Source organism: Epinephelus moara, chromosome 21, assembly GCF_006386435.1.
Source record: "Epinephelus moara isolate mb chromosome 21, YSFRI_EMoa_1.0, whole genome shotgun sequence".
NCBI lineage: Eukaryota > Metazoa > Chordata > Actinopteri > Perciformes > Serranidae > Epinephelus > Epinephelus moara.
In genome coordinates this window covers 6,567,007-6,585,067 of record NC_065526.1, presented here as the reverse complement: position 1 = coordinate 6,585,067, position 18,061 = coordinate 6,567,007, and the positions used below count along the sequence as shown (strand labels likewise).

At 40.2% G+C, this 18,061-nt stretch overlaps 2 protein-coding genes across 3 annotated transcripts in view; one reads left to right on the top strand and one right to left on the bottom strand.

Moving 5' to 3' along the window:
- The window catches only part of opn7a (opsin 7, group member a), a 13,096-nt gene extending 8,083 nt beyond the window's left edge, over positions 1 to 5,013 (top strand). Inside the window, exons 5-6 of the mRNA XM_050033224.1 lie at positions 1,068 to 1,402; positions 4,341 to 5,013. Of these exons, the coding sequence (XP_049889181.1) occupies positions 1,068 to 1,402; positions 4,341 to 4,979 (974 nt within the window). The 3' untranslated portion in view covers positions 4,980 to 5,013. The remainder of the gene's footprint in view (positions 1 to 1,067; positions 1,403 to 4,340) is intronic.
- A 4,019-nt stretch (positions 5,014 to 9,032) lies between these two features.
- Positions 9,033 to 17,399, bottom strand: ripk1l (receptor (TNFRSF)-interacting serine-threonine kinase 1, like). 2 transcript variants are annotated; one of them, XM_050033213.1, is made up of 11 exons: positions 17,310 to 17,399; positions 16,812 to 16,977; positions 15,443 to 15,599; positions 15,142 to 15,282; positions 14,804 to 15,035; positions 14,522 to 14,671; positions 14,188 to 14,264; positions 13,968 to 14,043; positions 13,263 to 13,880; positions 13,003 to 13,146; positions 9,033 to 12,446 (listed from the first exon to the last, which is right to left on the bottom strand). In XM_050033213.1, exons 2-11 carry the CDS (start codon positions 16,970 to 16,972, stop codon positions 12,157 to 12,159), a joined length of 2,046 nt encoding a protein of 681 aa, XP_049889170.1. In that variant the 5' UTR covers positions 16,973 to 16,977; positions 17,310 to 17,399; the 3' UTR covers positions 9,033 to 12,156. The 2 variants fall into 2 exon arrangements, with proteins under 2 accessions (XP_049889170.1, XP_049889171.1); XM_050033214.1 differs by having other exon boundaries at positions 15,142 to 15,279.
- Positions 17,400 to 18,061: the final 662 nt, after the last annotated feature.

Below are 18,061 nucleotides of genomic sequence, written 5' to 3'. Positions count from 1 at the left end.
GCTGCAGCTGACAGGGACAGCTAACACTAGCAGCAAAGCTAACATCAGGACGTCATCCGTTAAAAGCCTCCTGTTGTCGGATATGACATGAAACTACTCCAGTTAGCTCAATCATGTTGTAACTAAGACATCCGCTGGAAAAAATATTTTCTTCACGGATAAGCACGTTTGATAAAACGGAGTTTAATCTCTCGGCATCCATTTTCAAGCTCTCTGTGTGTTTGTTTCCTTGCGGACGAGAAAAGGGAGAGCGCACATTTCCAGGGGGGCGTGTCCTTTTCAAAAATGCAAGAGGCGTTGCTTTGTTGCCGGCCGTTTTTGCCGGTGTGTTAAACACACTTTAGAAAGGAGTGTCCCCAGACTATCAGAAGACGGAGATCTCTGATTGTCTGGTGGCGAGACTACCTTGAAAACAAAATCTCATGGGCTTACATGGACTAGTACTTTGCAATCAACCTTTTAATAAAGGAGTGTATGTTTAAGACATGGGATTTATTTTGTTTTACCGTAGTATCAAATTGGCTATTGAGAGTTGTGAAATTTCACTAGCATTTGTAACTACTACTAAATTCTGGCAGCCTGACATGCTTATACCACAGGAGAGCACACTGTGTCTACTGTATTTTCCCCATCACAATCTGGATGCACCCAGACCGGATGGAGCTCCCAACCTGCCCAGCGTGCCAACTTCACACAGCAATGTGAGAAAATGTGCAGGATTTGAACTCTTCCCATAAGCTCCCTTTTTTCAATTCTTCACGCAAGAACTTCCATGAGTGTAACACCATGAATGCCTTCCAGGAAAACTGTCTAAAATGAAGCAGCATTATTCCCATTTGAACGATTAGTTCAACTCCCACACTATGGTGGTAGCTTTTGCCTTCAGATGGAGTCAGATGACACTGAACTAGATTGTTTCGAGCACATCCTGCGTATAAATGGAGTAAGTTCTTCTGAGAAGATGCTGATATATTATAGCGTAATTTAGGGGGGGGGCGAATCAGTGAGTAATAGATGTGCCAGAACATTTCAACTGCACGGATAATAATCTTATTGTGTTTCTACAGGGAACAGGTTTAACTGCGTTCACGGCCGTCTGCTCATCGCCTGTGCGTGGATCTATGCCTTGCTGTTTGCCTGCTCCCCGCTGGCCCACTGGGGGAAATATGGGCCAGAGCCTTATGGCACTGCCTGTTGCATTGACTGGCGCCTGTCCAATCAGCACTCTACAGCACGCTCCTACACTGTGGCACTGTTCATCTTCTGCTACATCCTTCCATGCTGTGTTATTACAGCATCCTACATGGGCATTCTGGTCACCGTGCAAGCATCCCGCAAGAATATGGAGCAGCATGCATCGAGGCAGACACACATGAGCAGCATCCAAAGAATTATTGTTAAGGTAACGGGAGAGTTTGATAAACACAAATTATTACCTCAATCATTTGGCTCATAAACTATTAAGTGTGTTTACACTTTCTGCTCAAGTCTAAATACTGGCTTAGAAATTACATGTTCTAAGAATAATCCTCTAAAGCACCATTGAGAATGACTATTACGAAAGAAGTTTATGAGCTTCTGCAGCTTTTATGCCATCACGCCAGCAATAGCTGTGACCAGAAGCGTTATGTTTTCAGGGAGTCCATCCTATTCTCTGCCCTCAGGGAACTTCTTCAAATTTGGCACAAATGTCTACTCAAGTCAAGGTCACTGTGACCTCGTCTGTCTCAACATTGTGAACGCAATAACTCATGAACGCGTTGAGGGAATTTGTCCAAACTTGGCACATATGTCCACTTGGACTCAAGGATGAACTGATCAGACTTTGCTGAGCAAAGATCAAAGGTCAAAAGTCAAGGTTACCACATTCTCGGAACCCATCGGCTGTATTCAGCATTTGACTTCCAGCAGACGGCGATACAGCCTCTGGGGTCAGACCCCCGATTTTTTTGGCATTCCGGTTTGATTTGGGCGGAGGAGGGGAATTTCCGTTTCTGACTTCCGTTTATATATAAGTAAATATGCTGAACCATTGCGATGGATTCAGAGTTTGCAGTGATGCCAATTATGTTCCGCCTCGTTAGTTTACTGCACGGACTGTTTAACCTGGCAACAACTGCAGCCGGCTCAAACGTGATTGATCAATATCACGCAGACTACAAACAGCCTAAAACCGGAAACCAGGGCTCTTCCGCTCTTCTTCCGGAGGCAAGATCTCTGTGGTTTGCCTACAGACTCTACATTCACTGAAAATAGAGTCTGTATATAGAGACTAAGGTTACCGTGACTTTGCATCCATCACATTCTCGTGAACACAGCATCTCAAGAACACTTTGAGGGAGTATCTTCAAATTTGGCACAAACATCCACTTTAACTTGAATTTGGTGGTCAGAGGTCACAGGTCAAGATCAAAATCACTGTGACCTCACAAAACATGTTTTTGGCCATAACCCAAGAAGTCATACACAAATTATGTCAAAATTTCACACAAATGTCTAATTAGAAAAATGATGAAGTGATGACATTTTATATTCAAAAGGTCAAAGGTCAACTTCACTGTGACAAATTGTTATGCAAAAACACTTTTCTGGCCATCACTCAATTATAGATCTCAGGAACAGAAGGAGAGAGACAGACACTGAATTCTTGACACTAATCTTGGGTGCCCACCGTGAAACTGTGTTGCTGGGGGGAAGATGTGTGTGAAGCATCCATGTTTTCCAGACATGCATGTAAACTGTGCAAATTGTCTGGTGCTCAGAGGCATATAACCGCAAGGCAGTAATTCTAGTTTTCATCATTACCGTTTCTCTGTATAATCACACCCCAGAAGAGTGTTATTAATCCACTTGCATACTTCAGTTGCATGCAGGATAAACACGCCGACAGCTGTGCTAAGCCCAAAACTGAACTCTTTCACCCATCAAATCTGTGACCTACAGTAATTCTAATACAAGTAAAAGAAAGAATTGCCGATCACTGAAAACAACATGGTAGTGCAGATAATGTGGTGGTGGTGGGAGGGGGATCAGAAGTAAAATATCAAAGCTCCTCCTCAGAGACAAGAGTCCTCTGGAGAATTCTGTGTTGAAGAAACTTGTTGTGACCTGAATAGAGCCTGCATTGATGGAGCTTCTAATTAGCAGTTACAGGCTCTGACTGTACTGTTGTGGATGAGAAGCTACTGCTGCCTTTGTAGATAAATGGTCCTCATCATCATCATCATATAACCTTCTCCATAAGCATTACTCTGATTCATGCACGAAAAGGATCACAAAAAATCAATTCAGCCCATGTAGCCTCTGACTGATATTGCTCAATAAATCTTTCGGGTTATGAAGATAAATGCTCACATTCAGACAGCCGTTCCAGCCGCTCACTGTTTAGATTCTATCTTGTGCTTTTAAAAGATAAGTCTGGGGAACTTCTTTATTTCCCTGATTGTCATCACATACTATGAAAAGACAAAAGCCAACAATTAACTGATCCTACTAACAAGTATAAAAAAATGGACACAGCTTATATCTTTGTGCCCTGAACCTCCACTGTTGTCCAAGAACTATAACATCAGCACTGTGTTTTATTCTCAGTCAGTTTCATATATACCATCATGCTCTTGTTTGACAAATATTTACTGAAAACTACAGCGCCCAGATGTTCTAAGAAGCTACGTAGCCTTTTTAGACATGACAGTATGTATTCATGATGCGTTTTTAGAACCACAAACCGGATACGTCACATTTGTTCGTTTTATACAGTGGGGCAAAAAAGTATTTAGTCAGCCACTGATTTTGCAAGTTCTCCTACTTAGAAAGATGAGAGAGGTCTGTAATTTTCATCAGAGGTACACTTNTAAATACTTTTTTGCCCCACTGTACGTATCATTGTTTCTAAAGTGACATATGAGCTCAATTTGTCATTGGGAGGTGGAGACCACTGTTTGAGACCAACTAACAACAAAAAAAGATTGTTTTTTTTAGCCACCTGTCGCTGTGTTTCTGGCGGAAACTGTGCCACAAAACAGCAGGTGTTTTTTACTGAGACACTGCTGAGTTGCCAGCCAGGATTGAGTCCCCAAAATTGGGTATTTAACGACAAAATATAATCTTTTCCTAACCATAACCAAGTGGGTTCTGTGCCTAAACCTAACCATGTTAACCATGGCGTTACAGTAAAATGTTTCAATGAATTTGCTAAATAATAACATACAAATGCTAAGTATCCATGTGTTGCAGAAATGTACAATACCAACATTTATGCAATTGGGTTGTTTCAAAAGTAAGTTGCCTTTGGAATTATATCAATTGTACTTTTCTCTTCTGTGATCTTTTCCTGCAAGCTAAGTGTTGCCGTCTGCATCGGTTTCTTCGCGGCATGGAGTCCATATGCTGTGGTGTCCATGTGGGCTGCCTTTGGACACATTGAGAACATCCCTCCTCTGGCATTTGCCTTGCCAGCTATGTTTGCCAAGTCTTCCACCATCTACAACCCAATCATCTACCTAATGCTGAGGCCGAACATCCGCAGGATGATGCGCAGGGACCTTGGCGCTCTATGCCACACCTGTCTGAGGGGTTGCCTCTGGTCCCAGGGGCCAGCTAAGTGCTGCTCCAAGCCAGAGATCAGGGTCAGACTTCGCTCAGTCCACAGACACAACAACCAGTTCCCTTCATCCAACTCCTCTGCTCAACCTCCGATGGCAGCATCAAAGGACCACAGCTGTGAGAAGTGCAAGGATGCTTTCGAATGCTTCAGACACTACCCTCAGATGTGCAGCATCATTAACCCTGCTATCAATGGAGACTCATCCAAGGATCAAGGCACTCCAGTTCCCCAAACATATAAGCAGAAGCCTCAGAGCGTGTGCCACAAGAAGTCTCTACTGGCCATCATGTGTGCAAAAAGGACATCAGAAATAGACAATTTCCATATTAATTTGGAAATGGTTCCAGGGCATGCAAAAGTGGCTTGGCCCTGATATTTCTCCAAATTCACAATGTTTACACAATATCTCTGGACATATTTTGCAGATTATGTTCTTTCACATGTGGAATTACTTAATTTGTCTTTTTCAGGAAATCTGTTTCAGCAATGTACCACGAAGCTCCTTCGGTGTCTGGGCTGAGGCCATGTACCTTATTTATCCTTTGTCGCTTACTGTGCTTTTAGTTGGCACAACTGACACAAATGACAGATAGATTTTAGGTTAAATGCAGACACAGTTTGCAACCCTTAAACAATATAATTATGATGCTCTGGTGATATTTACAGTTGAGAGTTAGCAGTTAACTAGCTTCGAAATTATTGTGTCAGGGCTACGTGGCTGAGGATGGATAGGTTTAGGAGTTTTCCACCTATTTATTTCCTGATCAAATTTGTCAAAAAGTGCAACTCTTTGAGCTCTTGTTCACATTCAGATACCTGCTCAGAGTAGGGCTGCAACTAACGATTATTTTCATTGTCGACTAATCTGTCGATTATTTCTTCGATTAGTTGACTAATCATTTTATTGAAAAATGTGTTAAAATGTTGAAAAATGTCCGTCTGTCTCTCCCAAACCCCAAAATTATGTCATCTAATGGCTTGTTTCGTACTCACGCCAAAGGGTTTTAGTTCACCGTCATGGGAGAGTGTGTAAAGCTGCCAATATCTGAACGCAAGAAGCTACAGTAAGAGTATTTTGGGTACTTTTATAGTACCTTTCTATGAAAAAAGACTCAAACCGATTAGTCGACTACTAAAACAGTCACCAATTATTTTAAGTCGATAAGTCATCGATTAGTCGACTAATTGTTGCAGCCCTAGCTGAGAGTATTCAATCCCCTAGTCGGGGTTATAAGCATTGCAGCTACTTAATTTTCTATTCAAATCAATATCAAACTGCCTGAAAGCGGCCTATTCCTCGAAGCACTACTGGCAGCATCACCTGTCTGGAATTACTTGTTGCGCGTATAGAGTGTGCCAGTAAACCCGAAACTCCGTTAGCGATTTTAGCACTTCCGGTTCTCTCGTCTAAAAGTCAATACGTTTTTTCAATGGGATTTTGGTAAAATGCCTCAAATAAGGTCTGTGGTTAACAAAAGCTTAAGCGAGTTTCAGGTTTTGTTCTACGACATAAAACACGTCAGTAAATACCCTACTTGTGAATTTTGAAGCTTTTACGTGTCGTAAAAAACTTGTCAGACGTTCTCCACCCTTACACCCCCACCCGTGCTCTACGCTCCTCCTCAGCTGCTCTTCTGTCTGTCCCTAATTTCAAACTGACCACTATGGGTGGCAGAGCCTTCAGCTGCTCTGCACCCAGACTCTGGAACTCTCTGCCCCCCCATATCCATCAGATTGACTCCATTGGACAATTTAAATCACAGCTTAAAACCCATCTGTTCAGACTTGCCTATCCGGTTTAATTTTTTTTTTTTAATGTTGTATTATTGGTATTTTTGTATGTTTTTATTGTAAGGTGTCCTTGGGTGCTCAGAAAGGCGCCAACAAATAAAATTTATTATTATTATTATTATTAAAAAAGGCGGTTGCTAACAAGTTGCTCAATACAACTACAAACCCTGTCGGCTATGCTAAACTTCCGGGTTTTGACGTCAGCCCTGGCACACTCCATTTCCTAAACACAGCTGGATTTAATGAAGTGCTCCTCTTTTACATTCAAGTTTGCAAAAGCTTGGACAAGTTGGGTGGAGAGCAACTTTCAATATGTATAATAATTTGGATGCATCTTGTTTTAACCGTGAGTGGCACTTTAAGGCCCCTGGAAGCTTGATTTCAAAAGCATTACTCTATGTAATGATTGGTGCAGTTATGCAGCATCACCTTTTTTCCAAATTAGCCCCACCTATTTCAAAATTAGTCAGGGGAGCACAACTATTCTAACTGTTGGCAGAAATGTAGGAGTGAGTTCATGTAGGATCTCATCACTCATGGTAAGCTGCTAACATTATAAATGTATATAGTATTTTAACTAAAGATCCTACTCTTAAATTAAAGCCGACATTCTGCACTTTTCAACACGTTTTAGACAAGTGCTGTGTTTCATTAAATGCTTGAAATTAGTTTTAAGTCACTGACTTATTTGCTGCTAGCGTTATCAAAGTAAAACCTGGGTTAAGCCTCAGGGAATCAGGGAATTAGCTGGGTACAGTGGGAGTGACGGCCACCGATGATTACCAATTATTGACTAATATTTATATAGTTAAAGTATTCGTGTAGTTACTACATTGTGGTATCTTGAGTATCACCTTTATACATGTTTATCCTGGCTCGTGGCTTTGTTGTGAAAGGGGTCATAACAAGCATTTGGTGACTTCCGTGGTCAGGACTTAACAGACTCCTCTGGTTAATCATTACAGCCACATACCAGTATGTCTACATGGGAACTGAGAAGCCATCTCATCTCAAAAAGCTGTCAACACTTCCTTTACTATGCCAGTATTGTTTACACTTGACAACTGCAGGTATATAGTTTATGGTGCTTTATCAATTATCTATGTACACACTGTGTGGAGCACAATGCTGCTACATAATACCATGGTTATGGCACTGCACAGTATTGTCTATCTGTATTGTGGGAACTTAGACTGAAACAATTCTTTATGTGTGCTGTGAAAATTAAATATTTCTACTTATTTCTGTATATGTATGTCACTTCAATAGATGGAATGGGAAGACAGACACATGAAAGAAACCAAAACAATCCAAATATGCAGCTGTACATACGTTCATCAGTGGAGAAAGAGGTGTTGTCTGTAACTGTTGTTGTGTGTAAATCCACTGTGTAAACTAAACATGATTGGAATGGGATTTAGGTAATCACTCAGGACCAAATCTTTGACAGCTCAAACTGTTGTTTCGGTTTCTCAGCCGCTCACAGAATTGCTACTATCATATCAGCGTACATCACGGGCCTGCCGCTCTTTCATCTATTCTAATTACAGTTTTGTGGTTTTACCAGTTTCTTAATTACTTCTCATGTTGTCGTTGGTTGCAAGGCGTGCTGCTTTTGATAAACAGAAGTACTTAATTAGATTTTATCTATCGGTCAACAGGGTGCCATTTTAACAGCATCCCTAGATCTGATAGAAAACGGATGTAATAACTGTTACAAAACTGGAAAGCCTGTTCAGGTTTGTATCCCAGGACCTTATCAATAATCATCAGTGGCATGGACGGATTAATTTTCTTGTGTGTAGTGAAGAGATTATTCAACTCACCAGGTGAAAAATAGCAGCAGTGCACACTATCAGCACATCTGTAATGTATTAAAAGGTCCAAGCAATATGATCTCTAACAGTAAAAGGAAAATTAGTCTTCCTGTCAGGTTTATTCCGGGGAGTTAAAGCGGATGATCTGGACAAACACACCTGTTGCTCAGGAAGAACGATCCACAATATACACTGTCATGAACAGCAAATTCAGACTTAGCTATTATATGCAGAGCTTTATAAGGTCTAATTTGGGGTTTTAATGTATTATAGTCTAGTTTAGGTCAGAAAAATACACATTATATTCGGTCCTACTGCGATGCAGATTCAGATCTGGTGTTTTTATTGGGTCGCCAATGGTGGATGTGGTTGCTTGTTCCAGTTGCTCTGCAGGGTAATGTGATTTTGCGGGATGTGACAGTCAGTGTAACCCCATACTGCAATCTAATTGTATACTGTATTGTCGTAGTATGTCGTCTTAAAATTATGAACATACTTAACTGTTTTATACTAACAATAAATTATACATTCAATCACAACGCAACTTTTGAATGTCTCCGCCAAAATTACAAATTCATTAGGTCATTAAAATGATTTTCCAAGTTCAGTTGTTATATTTTCTGTTTTCTTGGTTATTCACAATTTGTTTGAATTTTTTTTTTTTTTTTAAATGTAGGATGGAATTGGGATATATTCCGATATAGTTAATGTTGAATCTTAGACGTTTGAAAGTGACGACAGTGTAGATGTTTTATATTGATATCCACTGACTAGTTGCAGAAGATATGAAATACACGAAAAAAACATTTACATTGGAATTTTAGAAACATATGTACACAGTTTATTCAAAATATGAAAATGGCTTTAAAATACATCCAGGTTTGAGAAAGGCTTGTGGAAATGTAGAGTGAAAACAGGGTGATGACGTTTTTTTGTGCTACATGTCAGTCTACTATTGTGTAGTGAGAGGAACATCGCAGCAGTCGAGACCAAGTAGAAAAGTTACAATAAATTTTGTAATGAAACAGAACACGACATCAGAACATCCCAGAGACAATCTAATCTTAAAATGCTGAGAAAAGTATTTTGTAATCATCATAATGCTTGATACAGCTGTGATATAGTGCAGTACAGTAGTTCGTCAGTTTACAGATAATCTGATATCATTGCATTATTATCATTACAGTAAATCCACACACTGACCACTCAAACAAGCAGCCCAGTAGTAATTCATGCACCTACACTGAATTGACAGTACATAATCTACAGCAGGTCTGAGAATAAAAAAGGGAACTTACTTAATGGTATATTGTCTACTGCTCCCTACTGGACACATGGGTAACAGAAATTATACACATGGATTAGTGGAATACTGCACTAAGGTTTCTGTCCTTCTGTTGACATTTTTCCACTTTATCTGTCCTGTGATTAAAGTCATGATGTTTGTGTTGGGCTGGCATAAATGTTTACCACACACACAATCTGATTGTCCCTGAATATGAGTTCATTATTCAGTTAAAGCTACAGTAACCGTCTACAAACATATTGGCTATCACATTGAGAAACATTTCTGAAAACAAACAAAAAAAACTTGACTTTATAGTAAAAATATTACTTTTGTAATAAATCTTTAAAAAACTCTCGCTTTGACTTGCTACATGCCAAGAGGCACCAGAGGTGGGACCAAGTCATTGGGCCTCATGCAACAACCGACTAACACATTTTCTCCTATTTGTTTGTATAATTCTGGTTTTCACCGTCCACATACTTTTGTCCAAAGCCAGGAAAAATAAGTTTTGAATTTGAGAACATCAAAAAATATATAAATATATTGTAATTAAACTGAGATTATGTTTTAGAGTAATTTTAAATGACTGAATTATTAAATGTGTGGGCTAAAGAAATACTACTACACTTGGTTCATTGATCCCAATACTGTAATTTAAGTTACTGTGTGTCCCTCTGCTGACCAGTAGTTTAATGTAATGTAAGTAAATTTACTCAAGTACTGTACTAATTTGAGGCCGCAGATGAATAATTTATTCTAATGTAACTTCCTACTTTCTACTACGGAATAATTGTAATTTTTTTCACTGTAATTATTTAATAACTTCAGTAACTAGTTACTTTACAAAGTAAGATTTTTACACACAAACCAAAAATATGAAAATAAAGTGCAGCTGAAATGACTAGGAAATTGATTAGAAAATTAATTGGATAACTGTTTAAATTACATTTTATGCAAAAACATTTCAGGCTTTCAGCTTCTCAAATAGGATGACTTGCTGCTTTTCCTTTTAATTAATTTAAATATTTTGATTAATACTTTTATTTTTTTTCCGCATTAAATACTTGTACTTAACTTAAATACATTTTCCTGATTTGTATTTTTATGATGTGTTATTAGTACTTTAGGATCTAAATAACTACTCCACCACTGTTGCAGACGCGGCATTTACAGCATCATGAATGCTTAGCCATAGCTGTTACACTTTGAAAACACTATTACACTAAAACACTTTAAGTTTATTCAACAGAACGTGAATTCTCTGGTTCATGTGCCAGAGTATTTGCACACTGCAAACAGTGCTGAGGGGTTGTTACCTATGCAAACAAGTTACTTATTATCAACTGGGATTCATGATGCAGCTCACATGGGTAAGAGCAGATTTGGATGGTTAAGAACATTTGGTGTATTTGGAGTTGATTTCTCTCTTCTTTTTTTTCTTAACAGAAAATTAAAAGAAAATATAAGACAAATTTAGGAGGCTGTTGCTGCATGAAGCCCATTGTTTTACAAGTCACAAGTCAAGTCTTAAGTCTTTGCACTCAAGTCCCAAGTCAAGTGCCAAGTCAACAACAGAGCAATAATATATTAAACTTTAGAGAGCCATGAATGCCTTCTGATTTTTGTATTTATTTCTTAAAACAAGTTTGTTGGAAGTCTGCATGTGCAATTATTGACCCGCATGTTTTCCAAAAGGCCATCTGGTTTTTGTTGACCACCGTGTAGTTTTTGTACGCAAACAAAAACATCTTTGGTATTACTTTTTCTGACTGACACTCAGTAACATAATGTTAGTTCTTCATGGTTCTCTTCTGCAACTTGAATTGATGCTGTCAGACTGGTTCAAACAAGGTGGATCTGTGGAATTAAGTGGTGACATGCTGGGAAGGAATAGCACTAAGGTTAGCCGGTTCTGGAAATGAAGGGATGATTATTGATTCATGGCACACTTTTTGAATAACATACTTGTTAATCTTTGGTCTTTGGAGGAGGTATCGAATATTTTCAAGTTAGAAGTCAGGAGTCATTGGCTTTAAAATCCAAGTCAAGTTGCAAGTCAAGTCATCAAATTTTTGACTCCAGTCCAAGTCCTGTGACTCTGGTCCACACCTCTGCCAACTACAACCTATCATCTGGCACTTGAATAAGAAAGATAATTATTTAGGCCATCATTACTTTACGGTAAATTACAAAATAAACAATGATTTCAAAATTCCATTGGGAGAACCTGAACTCCTAATTTTCTCATAAAGATAGAAAAAGTAATTTAAAAATACACCTAGAGCTTTAACACTGTCACAATAAAAGTCAAGTCCTGGTGATCATTTTAGGGAAATGACTGAATTACAGGTTGTGTCCAGTAAGACACCACAAACACTTTCTCTATGACATCGGTTGGCGGAGAGCTATTTGGTTATTATGAATAACAAAGATCTTTTTCTTGAGCTGAGTTTCCTGTATGCTATTTTCAACGCTCTGAGCAACACAAACAACATTCTGCTCACTTGTACTATAATCACGGAAGACAGAGATGATATTTCAAACCAGTGGCACATGAACCAACGTTAATATGTTAGGGTTGAACGGGAGCCTCTAACATGACCATCACGGGCAGAAAGTCATTTAGAGGGAATGAGGTAGAAAGTTGATCAGATCTAGGAAGAAGAACCGCAGGCGTTCAGTATTTTCTGGATGACATCTACCTTTATGGTACCATCCAGAGCACGACAAAGCTTCCCGATTGTGCAGCCGATGCTTCCCTCCTTCATTTTCCAACGATCCAGCATCTGGTGAACCATCTCTGGCAGGCCGTCGCGGAAACAGTCGTGCTCAATGGTCTCTATTTCCACAGTGGTCAGACCCAGTCGCCGCGCGCAACGCTTCCATTTGGCTCCGATATTGTCCCTCAGCAGATCCAGGTGCTCCTCGGTCACAGCGTGGTCCTCTAAACCACACAGAAGACACGTGTATTAGAGCAACTATTTATTCAACTTCAACGAGGAATTGTTTCAAGTTTAACAAATAGCTGAACTACAAAATACTGTTGCCATGACTATTATTGCATACTGCATTATCTACTTTATCTTACAATGTGTTATCACTTAAAAATAACATCCAGAGTGGTAACAATTTGTTGATTAACTGATAAGCTGATGGACAAAAAATTATTTGCAACTATCTTGGAAATTCTTTTTTTTTTTTTTGTCATTTTTCCTTACTCTGATTTCAGCTTCTCTAACTTGAGGATTTGATTTTTTTCTTTGCCGCAAATAACTGCAAACTGGATTCCTTTATGTTTTGGACTGTCATCACATATAAAAAGAATCATTTTCGCTATTTTCTGACGTTTTGTGACAAAAACAATGAATTGCAGAAATGATTTGCGGATTAATCGAGGGTGAAAATAATTGTAAGCTGGCAATCATGTTTACAAACTGAGGAGCAAAAAGTATCCAGAGATCAACTATCTGTTCCATGACAGAAATGTTGTTGTACTTTACCGTATTTCAGTATGCCTTCTTTGATGGGAGAGTTAACTGGGCCAAAAGGTACAGACGAAAAACTACTGGAATCGCAACCTCTGATACTCATCGCGTTGTGGCTCCCAATCTGGATCCCGCTGGCGTTGTGAATGTAAAGAGATGCTAGACAAGCACAAAGCAAAGACACATAAACACAGTCTCTCCCATACCTGTTGGTCAAAAGTGACAGAAGCAGCTGCGAACACCTCTGGCATCTAGATCTACATGTTTGTGTGTACCTGGATCTTGTGATGAGCAGCATTTGGAGGGAGCCAGGAGACGCCCAGGACTGATGTCAGGAGCAGATGTATCAGACACTGGGAAAGCTGGCCAGGACTGCTGACGGTCATAGTGGGAATGTGGATGTTGCTGGTTAAATTGAGATAGAGAAGGGGAGCTGGTAGACATTGGAAGGTGGGATGGATAAGGCATAGAGGTGTTCATGGAATCATAGAGGCCAGCAGTAGGGCGATACCAAGCCTCTTCCTGGCTGGAAGGCTGCACCGGCTCAGCTTTTGTCCAGGAGTGAACAGAAGAGCCATAAGAGGGTCTGTCTTGTTCTGGTTGTCTGATAGCGTGATCTGATGAGCTGAAGTGGTTTTGCAGGAATGGATTTGAGTTGCTGCGATGGTAACCGTTGGCAGCTTCAGCCTGGTTCTCACTGTTATAGCTACCATATTTGTGATACTGAAGCTCCCGACCTAGTTTCTCCTCCAAAGCTGAAGGGACTGCCTTTGCGTCTGACTGAATAGACTCCACTGGCTCTGGCTCAAAGTGGATGTCATGCAGGTCCTCAATACTAGCTTCAACTGGCACAGGTACACTTCTGTCTGAGCTCACCAAAGGAGCTGGGGAATCTGCAAGGTAAGGAGAGAAGTACAAGCAATAAAGCCACTCTTACAGTACAGTATATGCAAGCCATCAAGAATACCAACAGTGCTCACCTGCCAAAAAACAATCCTGGGTCACTGATAAAGATTTCATCTTCTCAACAAGTTCCTCCGGGCCTTCATATAATTTCTGCGTAAAAATCGCACAAAGAATCATTATATAAAATATCCACAATTCATTTTTGATCTGGCTTTATTTTAACTTCATTTCTAGAGTCTCCACTGTGCATAAGACGAGGTTACACATCATCAGACGCCAACGAAAATATATTACCCTCAGCTCAAGTAAATCTTCCTCTACATGTGGCTCAAGTTTTTCTGTGTAGAAAGGGAGGAAGAAGTCGTAGCCCTCTGCAAGGAAAGAAAAAGGTCGGGAGAGGATGAGGAGAATATCATAATATTCATCTTAAAGGTGCAGGTTAGCTGCTGAGTAACAAACAGGTATTAAATAAAATAGTACAATCCATTTATTTGTTTGTTACTTATAAAGTTAAGGCTTGAATTCTATTAAAAAAAAAGACATATTCCACTGATCCACATTAGAGCGTTTGCTTTAATATTTTAAATACACACACACACACACACACACACACACACACAAAGCACACCTTTAAATGTTGGCCGTTGTACTGGATTTTGATCCCAGCACCTCTTCATCAGCTGTATTATCTCCGCTGGCGTGTTGTCTGGAATAAGGTCCTCTGCTGGCCGCTGACCACTTCGGACACACTGGCTGATTTGTTCTTCACTCCTTGCATCTAGACATAGAAAAGACAATTTAGTGATCTGCATCAGGATTAAATTATGCAGTTAGGAGTTAAAGCCTGTTAAAATGGTAAACTAAAATGTGCCTTATTATAAGGACTTAAACATGTTTAATCCCAACTCACTTGCATATGGCTCTTCCCCTGTGAGGATGACCCAAACCACAATTGCAAAGCTGTAGACGTCAGACTTCTCAGTAGAGACTGTATGTATACTCTCCAGGTGCTCGGGGGCCATGTAGCTCAGAGTGCCTGCACATCTCGCCCCTGCCGATCGCCCCATACGACTCCTCCTGCGAGACTCCTCCTTTGTGAGTTTGCTCCATGTCTGACAGGTGGCCAGGCCAAGGTCTGCGATCTAGAAAACACAGGAGGTAAAAAAAAAAAATCACTGAGATCACCATGACTTCACATGCTTGTTGTCAAAATCACAAATCTGTCATGGGCCTTAGTGTGTAATATACCTTGATGTGAAAATCCTTGTCCACTAAAATGTTTTCTGGCTTGATATCCTTGTGTACGACACGTCTCTCTGTGAGGTACACCATCCCTTCCAAAATCTCTACGATGATTCTGCCCTTGATGGATACTGGCACAGAAACCTGCTAAGAATTTAGACTATTAATCTTTCCATTCATACAAAAATACCACAACATATTTAAGGCTGCAAACTGTGGATGGAATCTAGTGGAGCTACTGAAGTTACAGACATTAAATCTGAACATTTCCCTTTTCAATGTGACAACAGATATTAAACCTGCTGACCGTCTCCAGCATGACCGACAGGTTGCCTCTGGGGAGGAGCTCCATGACCAGTGAGCAGTCTCTATCCTCCATGATCACACCCAGCAACTTGACCACCCGCTCATGGTTCAGGCTCGCCATGATGTTCCCCTCCTCCAGCAGAGACCTTTTATTCTCCCTGGAACGTAAAGTAAAAAAGTAAGAAGCGGATATTTGCCAGACAGGTGGCGTCGACTCTCATAGTGGGCTTAGGGGCAGGACATAGAGGTGTACTAATGTGATACTACTTTTTTTTAGGTGGAACAGTTATCAGACACCAGTGGTTCCCAAATAGTGGGTCACAGTCTAAAAGTGGGTCACAGGTGCATTCTGAGTGGACCGCAATTGACTTACAAATGTGTCAACTTTGAAAAAACACACTTTATTCTGAAGTGCGATAAATGCCTGGCACAGAGTCTTTATTCTGAAGTGTCGTTTCCTGCTGTAGAGTGAGTAAATAATGGACAATTACTTAACAGAGACAGCAGACTAGCTCATTATGTCCAAACACAAGTATGACACTTAATATAACTGTGTGGACCTTGAACTAATGGCTAAGGAGAAATCTGGACCCCATGGCTGGACTGGTTGGGAACCACTGCAACACACAGTATGTCCTGAGTGTGTGCATACTGCATGCAACAGTATGTATATAAGAGCAGCTGCGGACCTACTAAAAATAAGCAGAAAAAATATGCAAGTTAGAACGCAGCTACATGAGCTTATGAGTTACAAGCTGTGTCATAGAAATCCAAGCACAAATGTTATCTTACATGAAAAGCGATTCAAATGAGTTCGACACAGTGAAGCAAAGATTTTAAATTTGAGCAAAAGAGCACTTGTATTAGATCAATACTTGATACTGGTCAACTAGACACACCTGAGTTTCAGTATTATGAGATAGAGGTGAATCGGTGCATCCCTTGCAGGGCATATCGGAAATAAATCACTTATAAAAATCCCATAAAGTAGCAATAAAAATATGAATTAAGTTTTAAGGGGAAGTGGTATATGTGTATGAAAGTGCATGGACAGAGAAACGGATGTTGGACCTACATCCGCATTTCAGATAACCTCACATCTTATGCTGAAAGGAAGCTATAGAAATCAGAGCTTTTGCACACTGGATGGATGGACACACATTCCTATACTGTCAGACTATGCTCACAGGTTATTTTACACATGTAACATTCATTAAGCAATATAATATAATGAAATATGATATAATAATGTAACATAAACATAGCTCAGCCTCACTGGGCTGTGGAGACACTGTCTAGGCACATGATTCAAGTTACAGCAAAGGGGGAATACCCAGCAGCCCCCGCACACAGATGAACACAGAACTCACTCGTTGCGAATATGGCCTGTGTACATGGTCTTCAACACCACCTGGCCGAGGGTGGCATGGTAGCACAGGTACACTTCCCCAAAGCCTCCGTAGTCCAGGGCTTCCTTTTTGATGAGATCAGCCGAGCTCATGTGAAGTGAAGGCTGTGGCGCGGTGGCCATCCCTGCTTTGGTTAGAAGTCACAGTGAAGCAGCTGGACAAGACACACGACAGCTCGAAAAACTCATGACAAAGTGGCTAAAAGTTTTATACAGCAAATGTTAAAATGCGGAGGACACGGATAGAAACACCGGAGCGGCGACTCGACCACCCGTGACGTTCAAAACACTGACAGGCTGAAGATGCAACAGTTAAGCTAACTCCTGGCGTAGCCCAAAGTTTCGGCAACTTGACAAACTTAGCCGTCATGACGTAGACCAAACTCTTCACCCGACGAACAACATTAAACACCTAATAAGCTACTAATATAAGCAAACTGCAGTGAAATGTTTCGCTTACCTGTAAAAGTGCTGAACAATCCAAGTAACGCTGCGGCTCTTTGATTGTAGTTCCGGGATTTCCTCGACGTTCTCGTTCAAAGCGAAAGCTAACAGGCGACATGAAAACTACAAACAGCCTCACGAGTCGATAACAGATCAGGACCGCTCGCGAGCTCAGATTTTAGTGGCTTAAAATGTCTGAAAACACATTCAATAATTAATACAAATAAATGATATGATATCAAGCTGTTTTCTGTTTAATATTGTGACGTCTGAATGGGTTTTTGAGATATAGAATTACTATGAGAAAGTACTGTTGTAAATCTTGTCGTGTGGCATTGTCGCCACCTACTGGTGAAATCAATTATCGCAGCCTGAAAAACTTGCATTACCTGATAGGGCTGTTGCCTTTTAATTTGAAGTTTAATGGTGATACTGGTTAACTATTCTGCTTGTCTGCACCTTCAGACAGTTATCAGGTATAATTAGACAGTATCTTAAGGGATCCCTTTGCTATCATTGAGGAAAATGGAGGAAAATGACGACCCCTGACTCACTGAAGTGACATATTGTCATGGATATTTCATTATTTCAGTGGGCTATATTCAACGCATGGCAAAAACAGTACAGAATAGTTAATAAACTATGCAATTAACCTGAAAGAAAGCAAGATAAAGTGCAATAACTGCAGGAACTTAACATAAAAAGAGTGATTTGGATGGATTTTGAGCAGATTATTGTCTGTGAATATCAGGCCTACATCAGAGATGA

Excerpts from the sequence above, each read along its gene's own strand:
- ripk1l (XM_050033213.1), bottom strand. The coding sequence starts at position 16,972 with ATGGCCACCGCGCCACAGCCTTCACTTCACATGAGCTCGGCTGATCTC. Across the intron at positions 14,672-14,803 it reads AGGGGAAGAGCCATATGCAA|ATGCAAGGAGTGAAGAACAA; the intron begins GTGAGTTGGGAT and ends TTCTATGTCTAG. Across the intron at positions 12,447-13,002 it reads AGAAGGCATACTGAAATACG|AGGACCACGCTGTGACCGAG; the intron begins GTAAAGTACAAC and ends TGTGTGGTTTAG.